Source organism: Diadema antillarum, unplaced genomic scaffold, assembly GCF_040938485.1.
Source record: "Diadema antillarum isolate AM-2024a unplaced genomic scaffold, OU_Dant_1.0 scf00000192, whole genome shotgun sequence".
NCBI lineage: Eukaryota > Metazoa > Echinodermata > Echinoidea > Diadematoida > Diadematidae > Diadema > Diadema antillarum.
The window spans coordinates 2,902,743-2,923,955 of NW_027271081.1; the positions used below are offsets into that span (position 1 = coordinate 2,902,743).

Below are 21,213 nucleotides of genomic sequence, written 5' to 3' on the forward strand. Positions count from 1 at the left end.
CTGTCCCAGTTGCTACCGAAAGTAATGGGCAACTGTGCGTATGATTACATCATGAATTTAACAGGAACAATGAAGAGGTATTGACCTGAGCAGGTGTTGTAATCCAGGGTATGAAGTGACACGGAGACGATCGACAAAGGAACGAATGTCATGCTTGTCAAAAAAAAGGATACCTCCGGGGAGGGCGAACTTTTCTGAACCTCCCCCCGATGCCTTTGCACTTTCTCGTGGGACAAACAACAAGAAAGAGAGAGAGAGAGAGGAAGAGAGAGAAAAGAAGAAGAATTACTTGCCCCTGACAACATCCGACAATATCTTTCAGACCGCGTCTTTTGCAATAAAGACGGGTTGACATTTACAGAGCAGCGGGGTGTTTTCTTTTCTCGCCCTCTCCTTCTCTTCTCACTCTTTAGTTTAATCCTCCCCTTACCCCTCCCCTCCCCCTCCCACCGGTTCTTGCGCCCCTGGAACACCCAATTTCTTATTTGATAAGGTGTGATGAGCTGAGGCAATCAAAGTGAAATCTTCGGGCGGGGAGCATTCAAGACAAGCACCACGGCAGAAGGGGTGCACTCTACGCAAGTTCCTCCACTCTCATTCCTCGATTGCGTGATTCTATCAAACTTCAGTTAGGGTGTGGTATTCAAAAACGGTGTTGTTCCAAAGAGAAAATAGATAAAAAGGTATGCTCTCTAACAAAAGTTACTGTACATTAAAAGGACTTTGTAGAAACACTTTGCTCAACTGGAGAGAAGAAAAGGAAATAATGATATTTTTCCCCCAGTTTCTGTAGATAATGTTGTCACACTGTATGCATACATGCGTACATGTGTGATCACTTTTAGTAGGGAGTATTATATAACTTTGTTTAATTTGTCATTTTGTTAGTAAATTTTTTTTTTAGCTCTGTTAGTATGTTTTTGTGGTATTCAACTTGATACAAACTAGGGCCCCGTCCCATTGTCTTCTAGACAAGTGTAAAAGTTTTTCTGTGCAGAACTGAATGGAAGGAATGCAAGGTATAGGTTAAACTAGAAACAGAACACTTTTTGTAATGGCTTTTCAACGATGTGTTAAAATGAATTATTACAGGTACTCTTTTGGCTGTCAATTAAACATTCTTCCTTTCAATATACAAATAGTGAATGGTCACAAGTGCAATGGCACAGGATTTCGCACCAGGTGAAAGATAGAGGCGCTCTATTCAATGAGGCGAAGCCGAGTTGAAGTGCGCCTCATCTTTCACCGAGTGCGAAATCTGGTTCCATTGCACGAGTAAAGATCATACACTATTTGTTTTATACAACTCCTCGAACGTCTACAGATTTGGTACTCACAGATTCTTGAATTTAGCACAGAAATGGCAACCATTTCCCGTGAAAGACGAATGAGTAGCCTCACAGTCACAGTCACCGTGTATGTACATGTGTACATACGTATGCAAAACAAAGTTGTAAACAAAAATGAGTTACAAAAGTATGTGCTTGTAAGCGCGCTTGTAATTGTTGAGTGCGCGCGGCACATGTTTGTTTATTGTGACATCAGAGTGCGTGCAATGGAACATTTTGGTGAAACAAAATTGCACTGCTGAGACAGCCAGAGCGTGCAATGATACCTTTCACTAAATGTCACATGATGGGCAATCGACCAATCAGGGAGCTACATTCTAGATAGGTGTTGTATAATAGCAATTATTACTCGGTACACAGTAAATACTCAAATAGCAGGAAATCAGTGAGAGTCATTAAAGTCTGTTCTCTGTGATTGTTGAATGAGTGACAAAAAAGACTAACAAAAACAAAATAAACTTGCTGTCCTGGATATTGTGTCCATATTTATGTTATTCATGTAAACTAGGCCAGTTGCAAGTCTGTTCACTTTGATGGACATTTTAAGAGAAAGTTTTATAATATTCAAGTTGTAGTGGCCTATGACAGAAAAACTATTCATGTTATTTACTATGTCAATTTCTATTCACTTGTATTCTGCTTTTCTGTCTGTGAATTTTGCATGATAAGTATACCTTGGTCATCTTCAACAAATCATTAGAAAGATGGACCGGATAGATAATATGCTTTACACCTTCATACTAGAAATGATTGAATATTATTATGTAGGTGAAAGTATTTTTTTTTGAAATTTGTATAATCAACAGCAAAACACACACACATGCACACACACACACACACACACACACATACACATGCACACACACACACACACACACACACGCATACACATGCACACACACACACACACACACACACACACACACAAATGTGATCATCATGAGTCTTGGTTTAAATGGAGCATAGTTATTGCAGTCTGGAAGCTTTTGCTGCATGCACAACATGTTTTGAGCATTGTTGTACATGTATATTGCATTTGAAAGAGATTTCTTGCCAAGTCAGTGCCAGGCTCTGAAGTGCCATTTCTACCTATACGAGTGTCCTGTGAGATGAAGAAAGGAATGTTGCACTGTCAGCGAGGTGCCTCCAGTACTCGAAGGGGTGCTTGTGTGTGTGTGCGTGTGCGTGTGTGGGTGTGTGTGTGCGGTGCTCTTTATACGCCACTAATATAGGCAGGGTGGGAATCAGGGCTTGTTTGAACAGGACGTTATTGGTTGCTAATTCACTGGGTATTGCTGGGAGCCCGGCCAGGGGGCGCTGCGGGCGAAATGACGTGCCTTGAAAGTAATTAAGGAGAGTCTGAGGATGAGAAGGGAGATGGAGTTGGGGTGGAGGTTGGGGATGGGAGATGGGGGAGGGGGGAGTTTGGAGGAGGTATAAGGATGATGATGGTGTGATATAAGGTTGGGGTCGAGTGCGTGTCCAATCCAAGGTGGTTGAAGAGCAGCTTGCAAGGTGAAGAGGCCCTCCACTAAAGTGAGAGTGATAAATGAGAAATCACAGTACTCGAGATGAAAGAGTGATAGATGAATAGATAGATAGATAGATAGAAAATGGATAGATAGATCGATAGAAAGAAAGAAAGAAAGATAGATAGATAGATAGATAGATTGATTGATAGATAGATAGAAAGAAAGATAGATAGATAGATAGTTAGATAGATAGATAGATAGAAAGAAAGAAAGAAAGATAGATAGATAGATAGATAGAGAAAGAAAGAGAGAGAGAAAGATATATATAAAGAGTGAAAATGAGATAGTGAGATGTACAACTTATATATATATATATATATATAGTAAACAAATCAGTAAAAAAAGAACGCCGTAAAAAATAATAACAAATCCTAGATCTTGAAGATCTTAAAAACGGAGCATAGCTCTCAAATACTGAAAGGCAAGGTCAGACTCTTCATCAGTGCCCATGGTGTGACAAAAGATCTTAATCAAACCCGTTTCTGAAACAGACATGAAAACACGTCTGATCATGGGCAGACGGATTTTGAAACTCACCTTTCAAAGAAGTCACTGCGCTAAACAGATGGAGGTAGCGCACAGTGTCCATAGTGACGCATCCAATGACGCGTAGTCATGACTGCAAGATGACATGGCAAATCTCCGGCTCCAAAACAGTGAATCTGAAAAGGGCCTCATCGCCAACAGTCGGAAGAGTAGCAGAAAATGTACACAGTACACAGTACACAGAGGTACACAGTACCTCTCTCTCTATCTATATTATATATATATATATATATATAATATAGATAGAGAGAGAGAATGTGATAGAAATATCTTAGACAGAAACCTGGGGAAATACAAAGATAGAGAGGGAGAGGGATAGAGTAAGAGATGGGAGGAGGAATACATAATTATGATGATGATGATGATGGTGATGATATGATGATTGTGGTGGTGATGATAATGATGATGATAATTAAATGAGGAATTTGAAGACAAAAAGATAGAGAGAGGGAGAAAGAGAGAGAGAGAGACTGTCATAATGATGAAAATGAAGACCAAAGTAAATCAGTTGGGATATGTAAACTAATGACTTGCTGGAGAAAATGAAGAGAGTCACAAAGAACCAGAGATCATTAGAGAGGATAAAATATGAAATAGTTGAATAGAGATAGAGTGATTGTACTTCAAGTGTAAATACAAAGAAACTAGAGAGAAACAGTGCACTAGTTATAGTGTTAATTGACAATATGATGAACGTACACAGGAGGTTGAAATAAATAGAAACAAACCAATGATAGAAAATGTGTAATAATGAATGGTGATTCAAAGAAGTGTAGAGATAAAAAGAGAGTCACACACAAACACACACACACACACACAAACAACCGTCAAACATATTAAAAGTAGTGAGAAAAATGTAATGTGTATTTATAATTGAAAAAAACCCCCAAGGAAGTAAGAAATGGTGTTTTAGTGATCATGTAATATGATTTAGGGAGAATAGGGATGAGAGAAAGATATCAAATGAATTGAAATATATCATATATGTTGATCAGCTTTTTGAAGAAGGAGAGAGAGAGAGAGATATGGGGAGCGAGGGAGAGATGGGGAGTACTCTAGCACACTTGAGGATGATGAAAATAAAGGGGACATGCTTATACTCCGCAGCCGTGCTTGGATGACTACCAAAAGGACAGAAAAAAAAAGGGTTGGCCAAACTTGAAGTGAGAGGATATTGCAACAAGAGTGTGTTAAGGGGAGAAAAAGTAAATGCGCAGACGTGTTGTGGTAACCATACACCCACATGCCACTTAAGCGGGACATGACATTTGGACATCGCCTGCCTCCCAGCTCTCTTTACGGCTCTCCCTGCCCCCCCCCCCCCCCAATAAAAAAAAAAAGACGGGCAAAGAAGAAAGAAAAAGAAACAAGATGAAGAAGGACTTGACCAGAGCGATACGTGACGCCATGTCCGGGGCCCGTATATACCCCCATCAGAGTCTGGATGATCGCCTGCAACCAACTGAGCGGATTCCGTTTCTAGCTGATCCCTTTCCCCGGCCCTAAATCCTCATCAGTACCGTCAGCAACTACATCGCCTAAGATTTTTGGTGGTACTGTAACAGAAGTGATGTTAAGAGAGTCCGTGTGGACACCCTGCAAGTGATATGCTTCCTTGTGGCGAAAACATAATATAAAGGTATTATGTTTACAAGGTTCTTGATTTTTTTTTTTTTTTTTACAGGTGACTTTGATAGCAGCAGCAGGGCTTCCCCAGGTGATGGCGCTCATTGCATCCTTTCTTAGTTTCTTTTTTTTTAATTCATGAAACATTGAATTCTGAGTGAAAGTCAAAAGTAAAAATGTGAAATCTGGGTTTTTGGGGGGTCTTCTTCCAACAGACATCTCTGCTTTCACTGGGGCACTTCAGTTTACAAAGTTAGCCTAATGTTAGTTCACACCCAAAGGAGTTATTCCTCCAATGTTTGATTAGTCAACAAACTTTTGATACGTTTATATCTTTTGCATAGTCTGTACAACCACAAGCGCTCAATAACTTTAATAATGCAGATAAACTTTCGAGAAAAAAAAAATTGTTAGAAAACAAGCGAAAAACACGTTGTGCGCCTCCAGTCACAAGATGTGTGTTTGGATGAATAAAAAAATTATATCATTGAAACTTTATATACCCATTGCATCAACTAGAACAATCATAAACCAAGAAGAAAAGAAAATCCAAAATAGTAACTCATCGCTTTTTGCAACAATGACCTAACCGGAGTGGCTGTGAATGAAAGTGCGGAGATATACGTTGGAGAGTTCCTCCGCTGATTGCATTCGTCAAGCTCACACGCGAGAGAGAACTGTGAGTAAACACTGGCAACCCGTAACAAGGGAATCCGTGTAATTTGATATGAAAACAGCTGCAGTGATTTCCCAGGACGAAACCCCCTTCACTTGCCACTTGTCCCGCAGTATAATTGTTATTCTTTGGCACTTATCATCGCCCCCAAGCCTGTGGGGAGAAAACACGTACACACGCATACTCATGCAGCCCGGTGCTGTTTGCGGAGGAAGATATATACTCCTGTGTACAGGCCAATGCTTCTGTCCAAGAGGACGGGAAGTCGGTTACAAAGTAACCAGTGGGACCCCAACCATCGGGAAAACAGGCAAAAAGAAAAAAAAGTCACTCCTTTTTGGCAAAATGTGTTGAAAAATATTTGCAATTCCGAGTGGAAGAAGGTCCTTCCTTGGTTTTCAGTCCTGGTGGGTGAAGATGTCAATACAGTCACACGCTCACTCATAGTCAAGCATTATTTTGGTACAGCTCTTTATTCTCAGAGTTAACTTTGTGAGTGCCACAATGCAAACCCCCTGTGCATCACATTTCTCCTAGACAACAATGCAAGAGCGCTTTTGGAAAACTTTCTGTTTTTCAAAACCATGTAACTTTCCTTTTTTTTTCATAAAAGTGTTAGCGCCAGAAATGCAGTCATCAGAGTTGATGGGAAGGTTGCGAGCTTTGCAGTGGATGTAAATCTAATGACAAAGCTATGACTATAATGCTTTTAATGTACTGTGGCGCAAACTGCAATTTATCGATAGGTTTGGGTGTGGTTACATGTTTGAGCACGAGTCGTTGACTGTGTTGAGCATGCGAACTTGGAGAACAAAGAGGTAAATACGTGTATGTCAGTAAACTATGTTGTAAACAGAAATGTCACATATCTTTATCTACCCATCTATCTATCTATCTATCTATCTATCTATCTATCTATCTATCTATCCATCTATCCATCTTTCTATCTATCAACATATTTATCTATCTATCTAGATCTATCTGTATATCTATCTATCTTTCTATGCACCAATTTATTATACTCGTACATATGCAGAAATGTACACACTCGACGTATTTGCTTAACCCGTTCCATACTGAATTCTGAAATTCCCATAGACTTAATACACAGACCACAAGGTTCCCATACGGAACAGGTTAATTGCATCGGACAATGTGTCCCTTTGCTCTCTATACAAGAGATCATTCTCCAGTTTGTTCTTCCCTGGGCTTGATGTTCAGTCTCTTTCAGGGAAATGCCCAAGTTTCTTTTGATTTGGTCTCTCCAGCAGGCTGGAGGACATCCTGGTAATCTTTTCTTCTTCTCCTTTTTTTTGAGGAAGCCACACATACACACCTAATAAAGTCTCTAGAAAAAGAAAAGGTCTTAAAATGCCAGTACTGAAGCTCTGATACTTGTGAATCTCAGAAGTCTTGTATGTTTGGGAGGTTGATGTCCCTGCTTGACTCAACTTCCAAATCTTGACGTGGGCCAAGAAAATTTTGTCGTCAGTCTTCAGCAGATGAATACACTAGAGCATTTTTCTGCAGTATCTGCGGTTGACACAACTGCCAGCTAACATGCACTTGAAAGATGAGACGTTGTTGGAAATTGGCTTCATGAAGCTTTGGCATTCAGACTGAGGGAGAGGAGTTCCATTGCGATGTGAGCAGAAGTTTGCTCCAGATGTGAACAGTGCCGCAGGCCTGTATCTTGCTGGTCATCTGCGAGTGTGACAAGATCGCTGCTTGTCCACGTGCATGTCGTCGGCAAGCAAATACACTCCGAGTCATGTACACTCTTTGTAGTGCACAAGCACGCACAAACAAATACACGCACATCTTGTACATACACACATGCGTGCACAAACAAATGTGGGGAGGAAACTTGCTTTGAAGTTTCCCCATTCATCCAAGGTGGGTCATTTTACCCTGAACGAGGGAGTAAAACCTGTATGTATCCGTATAGGAACAGCGCAGGAGTTTTCGATTGCGTTATTTGCCAAAGCAGGGTAGAAAGATACAGAGAGATACAGACCAGGGAAATGTATTCATTCGGAAGTTTTCTTTCTCCTCTTTTTTTCGTTTTTGTCATTTTTCTCTCGTTATGGAAGCCGATGCACAGGAAGGAACAAGTGGCGTACATGGTCACGATCCAACACACACGACTTGTTTGCACATTTTGTGGACAGGCATGAGGGAAAACCTGATAGAAACGCTTACCCTAGGAGCATCAGTATGAGATGTTCAAATCTCGATGTCAACAGAAAACTGAACGTGAAGCGAAAGGGAAAAAAGGAAGAAGAAAATTTGAGTAGTGGTTTGGTGTATCCACCACCCTCTAAGATACCGGTACTGCCATTATACTCTCTTTTTTTAATGTAATTGACAAGCTTCACTCTTTTTTTTGACACAAGAAATGTCCTTATCATGTATAAAATGTGCAGACATTTTGCTGATCATGAACGCTATTCTACCACCTCAACACGTATAATTACCAAGCGTACTGTGTGTTTTATGTAGATGCCAGCAATTCCAGGTTGCCTTTTATTTGAAAGCAATTAAGACTTGGATGAAAAAGTTGAGTATGTAATTCAATATGTAAACACTGATAATGATATTGCTTGTCGTGAATTGTGGCGGAGGAGACATGAAAAAGTGTATTATGGTGTCTTTCTCACCTCCCGCCAGTCAAATATAACTGTAGCATAAACCACTCATACCAGTTTCCAAGGCGCTTCTTTAAAAGTTCACTTTTCTCGTCCAAGTTATGCTATCATTTCCATAATCAGTCATTTTACTCTAAATCTTTTAGTGCAGTGAAGTATCACCATATATCTGCTTTGAGATATATTCCATATTGAGAAGTCTTTTTAGGTGTTTTTTTTTTCCAATATTTTGAAACAGGCCAATAATAAGTAAGATCTGTGGTCTAACATCCCCTGTGAACTTTGGAATAAGTATGTCACTTCTGGAATATTCACAGTTCCACTGGTGTCACTGTGGCGAAAAAGAGAACAAATGAATTCCAGGCCACCGAAAGGTTACTGTGCAGAAATGTATCAAAGGTTTAGGATGTCATGCTAATGTGACAGTTTAAGTTTCAAGGAACCCCTCTTATCATGGAGTTATTTCTATGATGGAATTAATGAAATGAAAAGAAAAGAACATTTTCATACTGTCAGACAAAAGAGGAGAAACAAAATGTAGATGCAAAAGTCATCTTGTGCATCCGTCACAGCTGATAACTCAGAGTTCATTAGACATTCCATTTGGCCTCGGCTGCGGCTTCTTGTAGAATTCTTCTTCTTCACTTTTTTCTTTGTCTGGAAAGGGTTGAAGCATCAAGATCATAAGTATTAGTAGGAGATGACCTGCCAGGGGCAGTGTTGACTTTTGTTGTTGTTGTTGTTGTTGTTGTTGTTGTTGTTGTTGTTGTGATATCAAAGCATTGTGCAGACAAAAATCTGACTTTTGCATTTTAATGTTGTAATGAGCAGAGTAGTTCTTCCTACAACCTGAGTTAAGTTATAGTGAAAGGGTCAACATTCCTGTAAAGTATCAAATTCAGTATCCTTTTTTTTTCACCAAATGCACAACTTTAGTGTGGTGATGGTTTGTGGACCTGTGAGGAGAGCAGAGGCCTGTTTTACTAGGCTCTAAACCGATCCCAAGTCCAATTCAAGTGATCGTAGGGACAGTTTTGTGATCAAACAATCCTCAGAATTTAGGAAATGTTTCCCTTAGCCATTTGGGAGCAATATCTTGTGCACATTATGTAGAATACATCTCAAATGTATATGTTTCCTTTCCAACTAGATCTGATCTGAATCTGTTACAACTTTGGGTTCATTGTTTGGCTTGATTTAGTTCACATGTTAGTAAAACAGTTTCCAGAAGTTGTAAATAAAGTTTTTACTGGTATTGTGTCAGCTTTCAGCTTGTTTTCTCTGTAATGGTATCATGTGGGGGTGTCAAAGATTTTGCTTGAGGCAAAAATCAGATCATCTCTTTCACGGAAAGACGTGGGAAGAGCAATGCAGTTCATGAGAGTTTGCTTTGTTAAGGATTGTGGGTGTATGAGTTCCTGTGAGTTGTGTGTATTAATGCATGGGCTTGCATGCCAGGCGGGACTTTTCGAAAATGTTTTATTCAAGTAGTATCCACAGTTTTTGTCAATTTAATCTCAAGTCTATTGCATTTTTTCACATCTTAACTTCTAGCCATACTGAGACTTAAGAACTGACTTTTATGAAGTTAATGAAGGGAATAAATATGAGAGACTGCATTTAATCAAAGAATCAATGTCTATGGCATATGGAACACAAAGGTCATTTCAGCATCTTTGCCCATTGAAGATGGACGGATTTTCCTAAAGCATGCATTTTTATTTCCCATGCATCTCCGCCCGAGAATACTCAGGACTAGTCTTCAACGGGGTAACACTTGCCATTAAACTTTGCAAATGGAGATCAACTGCCCATATGGCGTACTGTTAGCCTTCTGATCAGAAGGCTGTAAAATTTCTAATAGAAATAATGAATACAGGGAATGCATTGTAAGAAATGACTCTATTTAATACTACATGTGATTGCAGCAAATAGCGCAACACAACTAGTTTCATAAAAAAATGTCTGCATTTCAGCCTGCAAGCTGCGATGGATGATTTTAATCAAATACCTCTCCATCGAATCAAATCAAATCAAAATTAAGGATTCTATATTTTAAATATCTTTTTGAGGTGACCTGGCCACCAATGATGCCTTGAGAACTTTGTTTTTTTTTAGGGATGGCGGTGTACTGAATTATTTGAAATGAATTGTGATGAATTTAAGCGAAGAGTTTGTTCGCAAAAACCGATAAGTCCATATTTGCCAAATGGAGATATTTGCGATTAAAGGTCAAGAAAAATAAAGAGAATAATAAGAAAATTTTTGCTTCTTTCGACCATAACTTCAAAAATGTACCTTTATATGAAGTGACCAATATATCATTTAAAAGGTATTATTTTGTACTTTATGACAGAGACCGTGCTTCAAAATCTTCAAAAATGGACTTATCGGTTTTTGCGAACAAACTCTTCAAGTGTTCGTTTCTTTCTCTCTCTTTTTTTTTTTACAGCGATATGCATACTTGTTTTGATAATGCTCTGTAACTTCACATCTTTCCTCTCTCTCCTCTCTTCCAGATGTATTTCGGTCTGCGGCAGAGGCGGGGCCGAACGACATCCTCAAGTTGTACAACCAGAAGGGAAACCTAGTCAATATATCACCCACACTGGAGGAGAACACGCCGGACTCTCGCTACAAACTCGAAGTAGTCGCAGCATACTGTGATGGTATGAGTAAGTCGATGGACTCCCTCACCGCCTCCTTTCAATTCTTCCACGAGTCGCCGCGGCTCCCCGTGTCCCACCGGCACCGATTTTTCCAACACCAAAGCCTCCCGTCTTTCGACTGTCACACCCTGCTTCCAATGTTCTGTACAACTGATGCTTGTAGTTCATTTGTTATTATTTATTTTTCAGTCTCATATTTCTGACCTTTCTCCATGGTATTTCCCTTTCAAAGCCAAAGACAATAACTGCAGAAGAATGATGATACATTTAAAACAAAAGGAAAGAAAAATGACATCTATCTTTATGAAATCAAAAGTTTGACAAGTAAAAATGATTGCACTCTAAGTTCAGAGTCTAGGAATATTTCAAATTTCAAATTTCTCACATGCTTACAAGGCATGTACATCTATGATGTTTTGAATCAACCTGCTTTATTCTGAATACCTACTTTTCCTAACTCTTGACTGCATGTTAAAAGCTGATGGCTTTGTAATCATTTGTGACATTGTATACACCACACTAACACCACACAAACACTACAGGTTCATCTATCACAGCCATGATAACTACACTGCCCTACCATATCTGGGCCCTGTTTTATGAAGAGGTGGAATTGATTATACCGGGTGTCCCAAAAAAAGCGGAACAGTGGATTTTAAGTACCTTGTGTTCTAAAAGTGATATATTTTTGGACATCATTAGAAAGAGCATCTTCCGCAGAAGACAATGATGCCAAAATCATTAATCTTGGTTCAGTACTTTTTATTCTAGGTCAATTTCTGTAAATGCAGCCATTTTCAAATTATGAGATAATAATTTGGGCACGACACGCGATCCATACGGTGAATATTCCGTATAAAAGCTCGGTGATCCATCATGTCAACAAAAGATACAGCTTTCACAATGGGTGCGGGCCAGGAAAAAAAAAAACAGTGCTTGTGTGTGTGTCTGTGTGTGTGCGCGCCCAATGTGAAAGCTGTATCTTTTGTTGACATGGATCAACGAGCTTATACAATATTCACTGTATGGAACGCGTGTCGCACCCAAATTATTATGTCATAAGTCGCAAAAATCCAGCAAAATTTGCAAATGACTGCATTTACAGAAATTGGTGTAGAATAAAAAGTACTCAACAAAATTTAATGATTTTGGTATCATTGTATTCTGTGGAAGATACTCTTTCTGATGATATCAAAAAATATTTCACTTTTAGAACGCAAGGTACTGAAAATCCAACGTTCCGCTCTTTTTGGGACACCCGGTATAGTTGATTTCAACTGTAAGTGTATGGCAGCCTGTGTGGTAAGGAAATTTGAAGTAGATTTTGTCTTTTGATAAAACGGGGCCCTGGTTTTAATTCTTGCCCTACTCAGTAACCACCACTAGTCCATGTTTTGTTAATATTCTATGTTTACGTCTTTGAGTGCTATCACTATAATGCAAATTAAGAATCTTCTCCTTTCATTACTATTACTTCTGTCATTACCATCATTCCTACTACACCTGTAACTGCCACTCCAACTACCACCACGGAAAAGAATCTTCCACGTGTTTCATATTCACATCGTTATGTTTGTTGTAGTTGTTGATTTGAGCTCCAGTGACTAACTTCATATCTAAAGTAGATATTTGAAATCATTTTGTGTGGGAAAAGAAGGATGTAGGAAGAGGGTGATTCTGAAATATTCCTGTAATAATTGTGTGAGTGCTTCATTCTGCTAACACTACTTCTCCTACTAGTACTACCTCTTACTCTGCTGTCACCACCACCTGTTGCATTCCTTAAAGGACAAGTTCACATTAAAGGCATTATTCACCATTTGCAGATGAAACAAAAACCCATCTTAGTGCTTCAAAATAGTTCTAAAATGTGAGTTAGGGATAGAAAGAACAAATGCAAAAATGTTAATCAGTAAAATCAGTGTAAAGTACTGTTCAATATGCAAAATGTGAACAATAGTTATAATAAAATTGTTTCTAGAATAAACCATCTACAATTATTGCTTATTAAGAAAATAGTTATATGTCCTTATATTTCAGGCTTTATTGCATTTTTTTTATTTGGTAGAGTGTTTTGTGATACAACTGACCTACACATATGCATCAAATGTGCTTTATAAACTCAAACTTTTTTTTAAAATTCACTGCTCCCAATGGTAAACAGTACCTTTAATATAGTTGTGGATTGTGAATTGCTGGGTGAGAAGACTATCACAGCTTGTGATGTCACATGAGTAGAACAATGTAAAGAAAATTCAGCATAGTTTCACTTTTCTTGCTTAACAAAAGAGCACATGACTTGCCTCTTTCAGAAGGGAGGGGAATAATATTGCCCTTAGCATACATCACTAACAAGTTGAGGGACTGTGTACTTAAGAAAAAAAAAATGAAATTTTTTCTTGTTATATATTCATTTTATGCATGTGACATAAACTGTAGTAGTGTCCTTATCCAGCAGTGACTATGCAGAAAAAAAAAGAAAAAAAGAAATCATAATTTTTGAAAGGATTGTCCAATTTTCGTCAAACTGTCACTGGTATTGCTGCATTCACTCAATCCACATGTATACCAAGGTGAACTTGTCCTTTAAAAGTAAAACAGATTTTTGAAGAGTTCCAACATTCATTTTTCTCCATTTGGAATTAATTTGCAATAATATATCAAAAGGGTCTTCCAAGAAGATTGTCAAGTTGATGCCGCGGGCCAGGATGATGTGTTACTTTGATGTGTATTGGATATATCCATAGTGCACAATAGTTTTGATTGTAGTACATGACTTAATCACTGAGTAAATGATCTAGTGTCATCCCTGTTCAGAAATGGCTAGATAGAATGTTATGTGACGTTTGATAGTGCCTTAAGTATTAGATACAGTAAGTATTTCTGACCTAAAGCATAAGTGACTCAATCTCATGCAGAAGATTGAAAGATAATGCTGTGGACTGATTTGTATAAAAGCAGTAAGAAACAAGATGTAACAATAATGAATTAGCGGTGCTCTCAGACTACAATGTTTTTGGCATACCTTTTTTCTTGGGGGTGGGGGGGGGGGGGGGTAATATTTAGCATCTTTCTCATCACCCATTTGAAATTGTGTGTTTTCACAGGTTTATTTCACACATTTCTCTTGCATACAGTGTATGTGTCCTTTCCAGAGCAAAACTTGACAGTTTCTACCGGCATACCAAAACTGTGTTTTGATTTATAGTAACATGTTTAAGGAACTACTGTAAAAGTGGTAATTTTCGCGCATTTCGCTCAACCCAAAACTAGCGCGAAAATAAAAGAATATTTTTGCTTGCCATATGTTCTTGTACTTACTGTCTTGATTCCGCAGAATTAAAAACACGCGAAACTCTTCTCACCGGGCCAAGCGCGAAAAATTAGTCACGCAAAAATATCCACTTTTACAGTAGCTGTTGAGTAACTTACATATACTTGTACCCTAAGACCAAGATGTTTTGTGACATGTTTAGATTCAGTTTGATGATTGCATTTATGTGTATATGGGGTGGGGGGGGGGAGAAATTGATCCCCTGGATTTATGTTAGTTACAAGAAGTCCTATGGATCCAGAACAAATGGCCCTTCCCTACACACAAACAGAGATTAGAGATCAAGCCGAGGTTTTTTTATCGCACATTGCATAACTCAGCACACCTTGATTGTTTGGCACAAACATGTCAATCTGTTCATCTGTAATATCTTTGGTCTGGGGCTGTTTTCATCATGAAGCAAAATTTTGATTCCTCCCCCCCTTTTTTTTTGGTAATTGTTAAAGTTCAGAAAAGAATTGTTACCGAACATAAATACAGATCAAATCAGAAGCCTTTAAACTCTATAAAACAGAGTGACAAAAGGGCTTTAAATTATAATGTGATGATATGCAAGATAAAGCATAGATAAAGATACAGTTTGAAACAAAGTAGATTTGGTAGGAACTTTTGTTGTATACATTAAAAAGATGAGATTTAACAAAACTCTCCAGTTGTAAATCTTTAGTTGGTGTGTAGTGTATTTGTACTTTTTTTCGACAGACGTCTGTGTATTTTTGTTTAGACAATACTTATATATACTTGGTAGAAAGTTAGAGGCTTGATATGTAATGAAACATAAGTTGGATTTTTGTGCAAAAAAAAAATGTGACAAGTTTTAGCTGTGTGGATTTGCCTGATTTGTTAGAAATGCCCGTTTTACTTTTATGAGTGAAACAAACAAAATGAAACAGAAATGTGTATATTTCCCAGTGGTAAAATGTTTGTTTTTTTATTCATATTTATACATGCAGGAAGTGTAGCAAAACAGCTTGGCTTCGACATTCAGAAAATGGAGTCGAGGTAAGTCTCCTTCATGTTTTATCTTGTGTCGTGTTTGTTTGTGTTCTGATGGGGCAACTAAGGTTCCACATGGATTGTTACTCCTGCCTTTATTTTGGGCCACTACGTATATTATTGGGGCTACCAAATTTCAAAATTTTAAAGATTTTATCGGCCCAAATGGGCCACCAGCCAAAATAGTCATTGTTGAGCTCTACAAGGGCCAGCCACCGTATCTGACAGCATTTCTTTAACTATACCGTAACTCCGTAACCAGTAACTGAGATAACAAAATGTAATGTCTGTGTAGGAGCCATTCTTGATGCATTTTATTGTTTTTGGTTTGTTTGTTTTTTTTTGTGTGTGTTTTGTTTTTTGTTTTTTGCTTGAAGTTTAAGTCTATTCTAGTTGAATATGTGACATCACTGCTTATCTTTATTTTATTATTTTTTTTTTTTGGGGGGGGGAGGCGAGGGGCTTGTGATGTTACATAGGCTGAAATATTATTGTCACTCTCATTACAATGACAGATTGTCTGCCAATATCGTTGCAGTGAGATATTGGATAGCTAGAGTTAATTACTTTTTTTAAGGGTATGTTGCTGCCATCTGGTTCTGGCTTTAATATCTTAAAGCGCAATATAAAATTGATATCACAGTGAGAATATCATTCCTGGCCTTGTTAGTGATGAGATCCTCAACTGAGACATATATGCTGTACCGTTTCTGTTCAATCAAGCAAACATGTCTTTGAGGGACTATTTTTTAATTGTTTCAGAGCTAAATGTGTTGATACTGACTCTACTGCAGGAATATAGTCCAGATGTTTAAAAACGTATGGCTTTTTAGATGTGAATTTGAATAGAATTAATGACATGGGTATTTATAAGTGTATTATTTGTGTTGAAGAGTTTTGCATCAATCATCCATTAACCCTTCATTGCCTGATTGTATACCAGTGTGATTTGTTTGATTAACCCCATCCCTTCGAATCATAACATCCCCACAGATTTTCTACAATCTTCACCTGGTTTATATGTTCAGTGGGTTGATGTTACGGTGACTAGAAGTGCCTGCATTGAAAGAAATATGCAGAGTCATGTGACGAGGGAATCATTCACACGTGCATTGACACTTTTCCGAAAGCGAAAGTGATTGGATTTTTCCTCTCCATGCCAGCAGACTAATGTTATCCCGATTAAATGCAGCAGAAACAGTATCCCAGCTCCGAGTAAGGAGACACATGTTCAATATTAGCGAGATACATTTTCTGTGCCGCGAGGGTTTTGATTTGGTTTAGGGATATGTATATATATATATATATGTTGGTATGGAATCCAAACAGGGTTTGCTTCTCGGGATTTTCGAAAAGGCGTACCAGCGATGACACGACAGATTTGAAGGAGCCCCTATGTTTGCTTCGGCGTTGTCGCCGTCCGCGATACCGCGGCAGGCGTGTTTGCGTAGCATTCCCCTTTCATCATGGGCGGCGTTTGTCTCGAGCACACAGGGTTGAAATTGAGTGCTCTCCTGCGTGACGTATCGCATTACAATGCCAAACTCAATCCCACGTCGCAACAATCTTCATTTGATTTTTCCTCAGTTTTCAGTTCCTGCCCCTCAGTGGCTACACTCGAGACACTCTCCTTTGTTATTAGGATTGAGGATAAAAAGACATTTGCAGTTATTGACCACATTACTTCAAAGTTTCCTGCCCCGGGGAACAGAACAAATGAGAATGTCATGCAGTAATACCTCGTGTCGTATATTAGCCTAGTTAGTGGAATAAAAAGGGCAAACGTGGTTACATTTGTGGCAGACAAGAGATCTGTCTTTAGAAGTTGACAAACCGTGTTGTAGAGTTTTTGAAATTTTGTAAGTTTGCGTGATTCGTGCATTCCAAGAAAGGAATCGGGAGCCTGTCTGATTAATCTGCAACTAAATGTAAGAAAGATGAGTCTAACAGTGTGGAATCTATGACTGCACTGTAAGTCTAAGAATATTGAAGCTGACAGTGTAAAATATATTATTATATCTTTAGAGAATAATGAGATCAACAGTGTGGAATCTATGACTAGATATAAGATTAATAAGGTGTGAAAATTACACACAATTTTTGTCATCAGTTTGTTTCCCATGGGGCCAATTTTGATGAACTACTTTCAAATACAGTGATAAAACAAGTGATCTAGAACTGCCCCCCCCCCCCCCCCCCCCCCCCCCCCCCCGTGAGAGATATTTGCAGGATAATTCCCAAACAGCAGGTTACTGCCAGCATTAAACCTTCAAGGAAGCTTTAAAACATGAAGGTTAAAGCTCTTGCTATATTTGCTTTAGAGTATATTGTGGCTTAATATTGAATGACACTCTTTTACAAAAGTGTTTAAATCTATGCAAGTTTGTAGTCCATGCAGGATGGCCCACAGAATGAGGTTGCATATTCACTCAACATTTTTGTAAGAGCTTGCCAATATAATGAAGTAATTACATTGCTTCTCTTCAGTTTGGTCAGAGCATGATATGGTGTAATATTCTCATGAATGCTTGAAAGGACATTAACTTTAATAGTAGTCCTTACTGAATGAAACATATGCTATGGAGCTTACCATAGCATGTCACCGCAACAAAATTTTCAAGAAATCATAAAAAAGCATTAGAATTTAGACCCTGCAGGAATAGTCCAGTTTATGCATGACACATATTAGGTGCCGTAATTTAATGACTACTTGAAAACACATTAAGTTAGTACCTTTGACCCTGGGATTAACATGATTTGCAGTAGAGCTAGCAGTGAACACAAAAGCAACCCCGAGGGCTGCATGCAGGTATTGGTCTGTGGAGCTACACGTTTGTTTGTGCCCCAGATTGGACGAGGTCATACCGTCTGCAGTCGTATCCAAAGCTGACGCCATATGCGGTTTGTACCCTTTCCGGAGATCAAGCTTTGAGTAACGGTGCAAAGCTACATATGTAGGTACATTGATCGTTGACATCGCAGCAATTTATTGGCAAATGGCTGACTGAAAAAGCAGGAAAAAGTGATGTGTAGGTTAGTTTTGAAGTTAAGCTTTGATTTGTTTATTTGTAGTTTTATTCTGGATTGCCTGTATGGAAAACTTTGCCTGTTTATTTCTGAGCCATTGAATATTTCATAAAATCCCCACCCCCAAGAGCAAACATACACACAAACACACACACAAACACACACACATACACAAACAAACAAGCAAACAAAGGTAGAGAAAAAAGAATATTAAAGTTTAAAGTAAGACGGTTGCAGAATTGTTTTAATTGATATCAGAATTTATCTGTTGTTTTGTCTCTTGCATTTCTTTATCATTTGTTGCCTGGCAGCAACTTTGTGAAATGATTCTGAGAAAAAATTTCAGAACAGTTTAGGTGTGCACTTTTGAGGGGGTGGTAAATGCCGTTCATGCCAACTATCCTTATCTGAAAGGAATATTCATAATTAACCCTTTGAGGACGAGTCCCGAGTATACTCGGTCAAGTGTCTATGGGAAATGCGTGTTGTAGCAAAATCAGCCCGTCCTCAACGGGTTAATGTTTCTAGAGAGTAGAAGCTCAATACAGCCTTGTAGTGTCATATTTATTTAAATTTCCTGTGTAATATCCCTGTATTTGCAATACTCCCCCTATCTATTCCTATCTTATGAATTCCAAAGTTGACAGGTGTGGAGTGAGCATGATAAATACCTGACTATGTATTTAGTTTTATTAAAGTATGTGATGGAGAAAAAAAAAGGGCCAAAAGAGGAGAACATTTTGAAAATTAATGTTGAGTTGTATGATAATCAGCTTGGTGTCGAGTTATAGACAGTGGAAATATTTGGATTCGATGAAATTGGGCATGGTATTATTTTGGAGGAGTGTGCAAAACAACATTGGCAGTTTCCCAATAGTAGATTAGAAAGTAAGGAAGAAAGAGACAAAACTGAAACAATAACCTGAGACATCACTTTGTAAAGGGTATTCGTTTGCAGGATTGGGTAGCGTTCAAAGAGTTTTGCTGCTGCAGTTATTAGGAAAAATGTAATGTTTTAATCATGATGTCCGTGAATGTGAAGTTTACCTACTGTGTGTCTTGTACTATGCATTTTTTTCTATCTTTTTAGCTAGCTGTGTCTTCTTTTACAAGTCATCTTGAGAACTTAAGGATATCTTCCCCCCTGGTTTTCCAAGTGCATGATAGTATGGGGGTACAGCATGATAGCAGGATGCGCCTATGTTCCGAATTAAATTGAAACATCAACGACTGTAAACTCTACTTACTCTTGCAACCAAATCTCATTAGGGACGGACTGTTCCTATTCAATAGGCATTTCCATTACGATAATGAGAGAGCCGCGCTGTCACAAAGGAACCGCTCGTCCGTTAATCCCCGTCGCTTTGATCGGGAATAATTTCCGTGCCTTGTTCACCGAGCCCATTAGGTTAAATGCCCCTGCTATCTCCTCTTTCAGTGCAATACATGATACTTACACTTATGTGATCTTTGTCCCATGCCTATATGTTTTCCTCTTATTTCTTTGTATTGATTTTTTTTTGTAAATTCTGAATTCGTTCTTTTTGCACTGAGTTTTAGTCTCTATGTATTCTTCTTCCGTTCCTTGACTAAGCAAAAATCTAAGTGTATGCTGCAGATGAAATGATGGGAGAAGATTTAAAGGGTCTGTCACCAAGACTGTAGTTGTTCTACCTTGTCCAGTTCTGTCCTTCCGTCTTCTTCTTTTTTTCTCTGTCTTTGATACAAGAAATGCAGTAACAGTCATGTGATTTTGTATGATATTGCTTCGATGTCTACTCAACTTTCCCACATCTTTAAGAACCCCCTCTCCTTCCTCCCCTCCCCTTTCCTTGGCATTTTTCTGTCATAGGTTGATAGACCAGAGAGGCATATGTTTGATGTATAGTTCATCATCTATCAAATGAAATTACAATTTATCCCCCCCCCCCCCCAATGATGAACAAGGAAATAGAGAATGTTTCTCTCTAAAAAAAAAATTGAGTTAAAATATTCACTCTTGAAGGAGTGAATACAAAAAAGAGTGAATTTAGAGTGAAATCGGAGTGAATTTTGAGTGAAAATGTTCATTTTCACTCGTTTTGGAGTGACCTCAGGGATCACTCGAAGATTTTGGAGTGATCCCTGAGGTCACTCTAAAAAGAGTGAAAATGAACATTTTTACTCAAAATTCACTCAAAATTTACTCTTTTTTGTATTCACTCCTTCAAGAGTGAATATTTTCACTCGATTTTTTTTTTAGAGAGTTTAGCAGTGTGAATATTCCTAATTGGTAGCTGTTTGTATTCAGCTTGCTGCAATGACATCAACATTATGTCATTGCCTTGGATATGGCAAAGATTAATGAGAAACAATTATCTGCAGCGATGCAGGAGCCCATGAAAAAGACTTCACCCATTAACCTATCAGGATCACCATTTTGAAGGAGAATGAAATTAAACTGTATAGACACTGTATGTGGATTGAGTGAATGCAGCAATATAAGTAGAACACATCAGTGGCGTTTAATGAAAATCGGACAATCAGTTCAAAAGTTATGAGGGCTTTTTTTTGGTAAGTTTCAGTGCAGCCATTGCTGGATGAGAAGACTACAATATTTTGTGAAATCGTGGATAGACAACTGTATGAATGATATATAAAGATAATTCAACATATCTTTACTTTTCTAGTGTAATGAAAAAGCACTTGACTTACCTCTTTCTGAAATCTGTAATGCTGGATGCATCTGGAAGGGATATAGGTTAGGGCGGTCCGCGGACTACAGTTATTTAGATAACTTGCCCAATGCCTGGCAGCCCTGTCAGGTGCAT

At 38.4% G+C, this 21,213-nt stretch overlaps 1 protein-coding gene across 2 annotated transcripts in view; it reads left to right on the plus strand.

Annotated features, from left to right (window-relative positions):
• The window catches only part of LOC139723541 (high affinity cGMP-specific 3',5'-cyclic phosphodiesterase 9A-like), a 270,358-nt gene that overhangs the window by 205,346 nt on the left and 43,799 nt on the right, over positions 1 to 21,213 (plus strand). For both annotated transcript variants that reach the window (XM_071634781.1, XM_071634782.1), the window contains exons 2-3: positions 10,897 to 11,046; positions 15,334 to 15,382. In XM_071634781.1, coding sequence (XP_071490882.1) covers positions 10,897 to 11,046; positions 15,334 to 15,382 — 199 coding nt within the window. The remainder of the gene's footprint in view (positions 1 to 10,896; positions 11,047 to 15,333; positions 15,383 to 21,213) is intronic.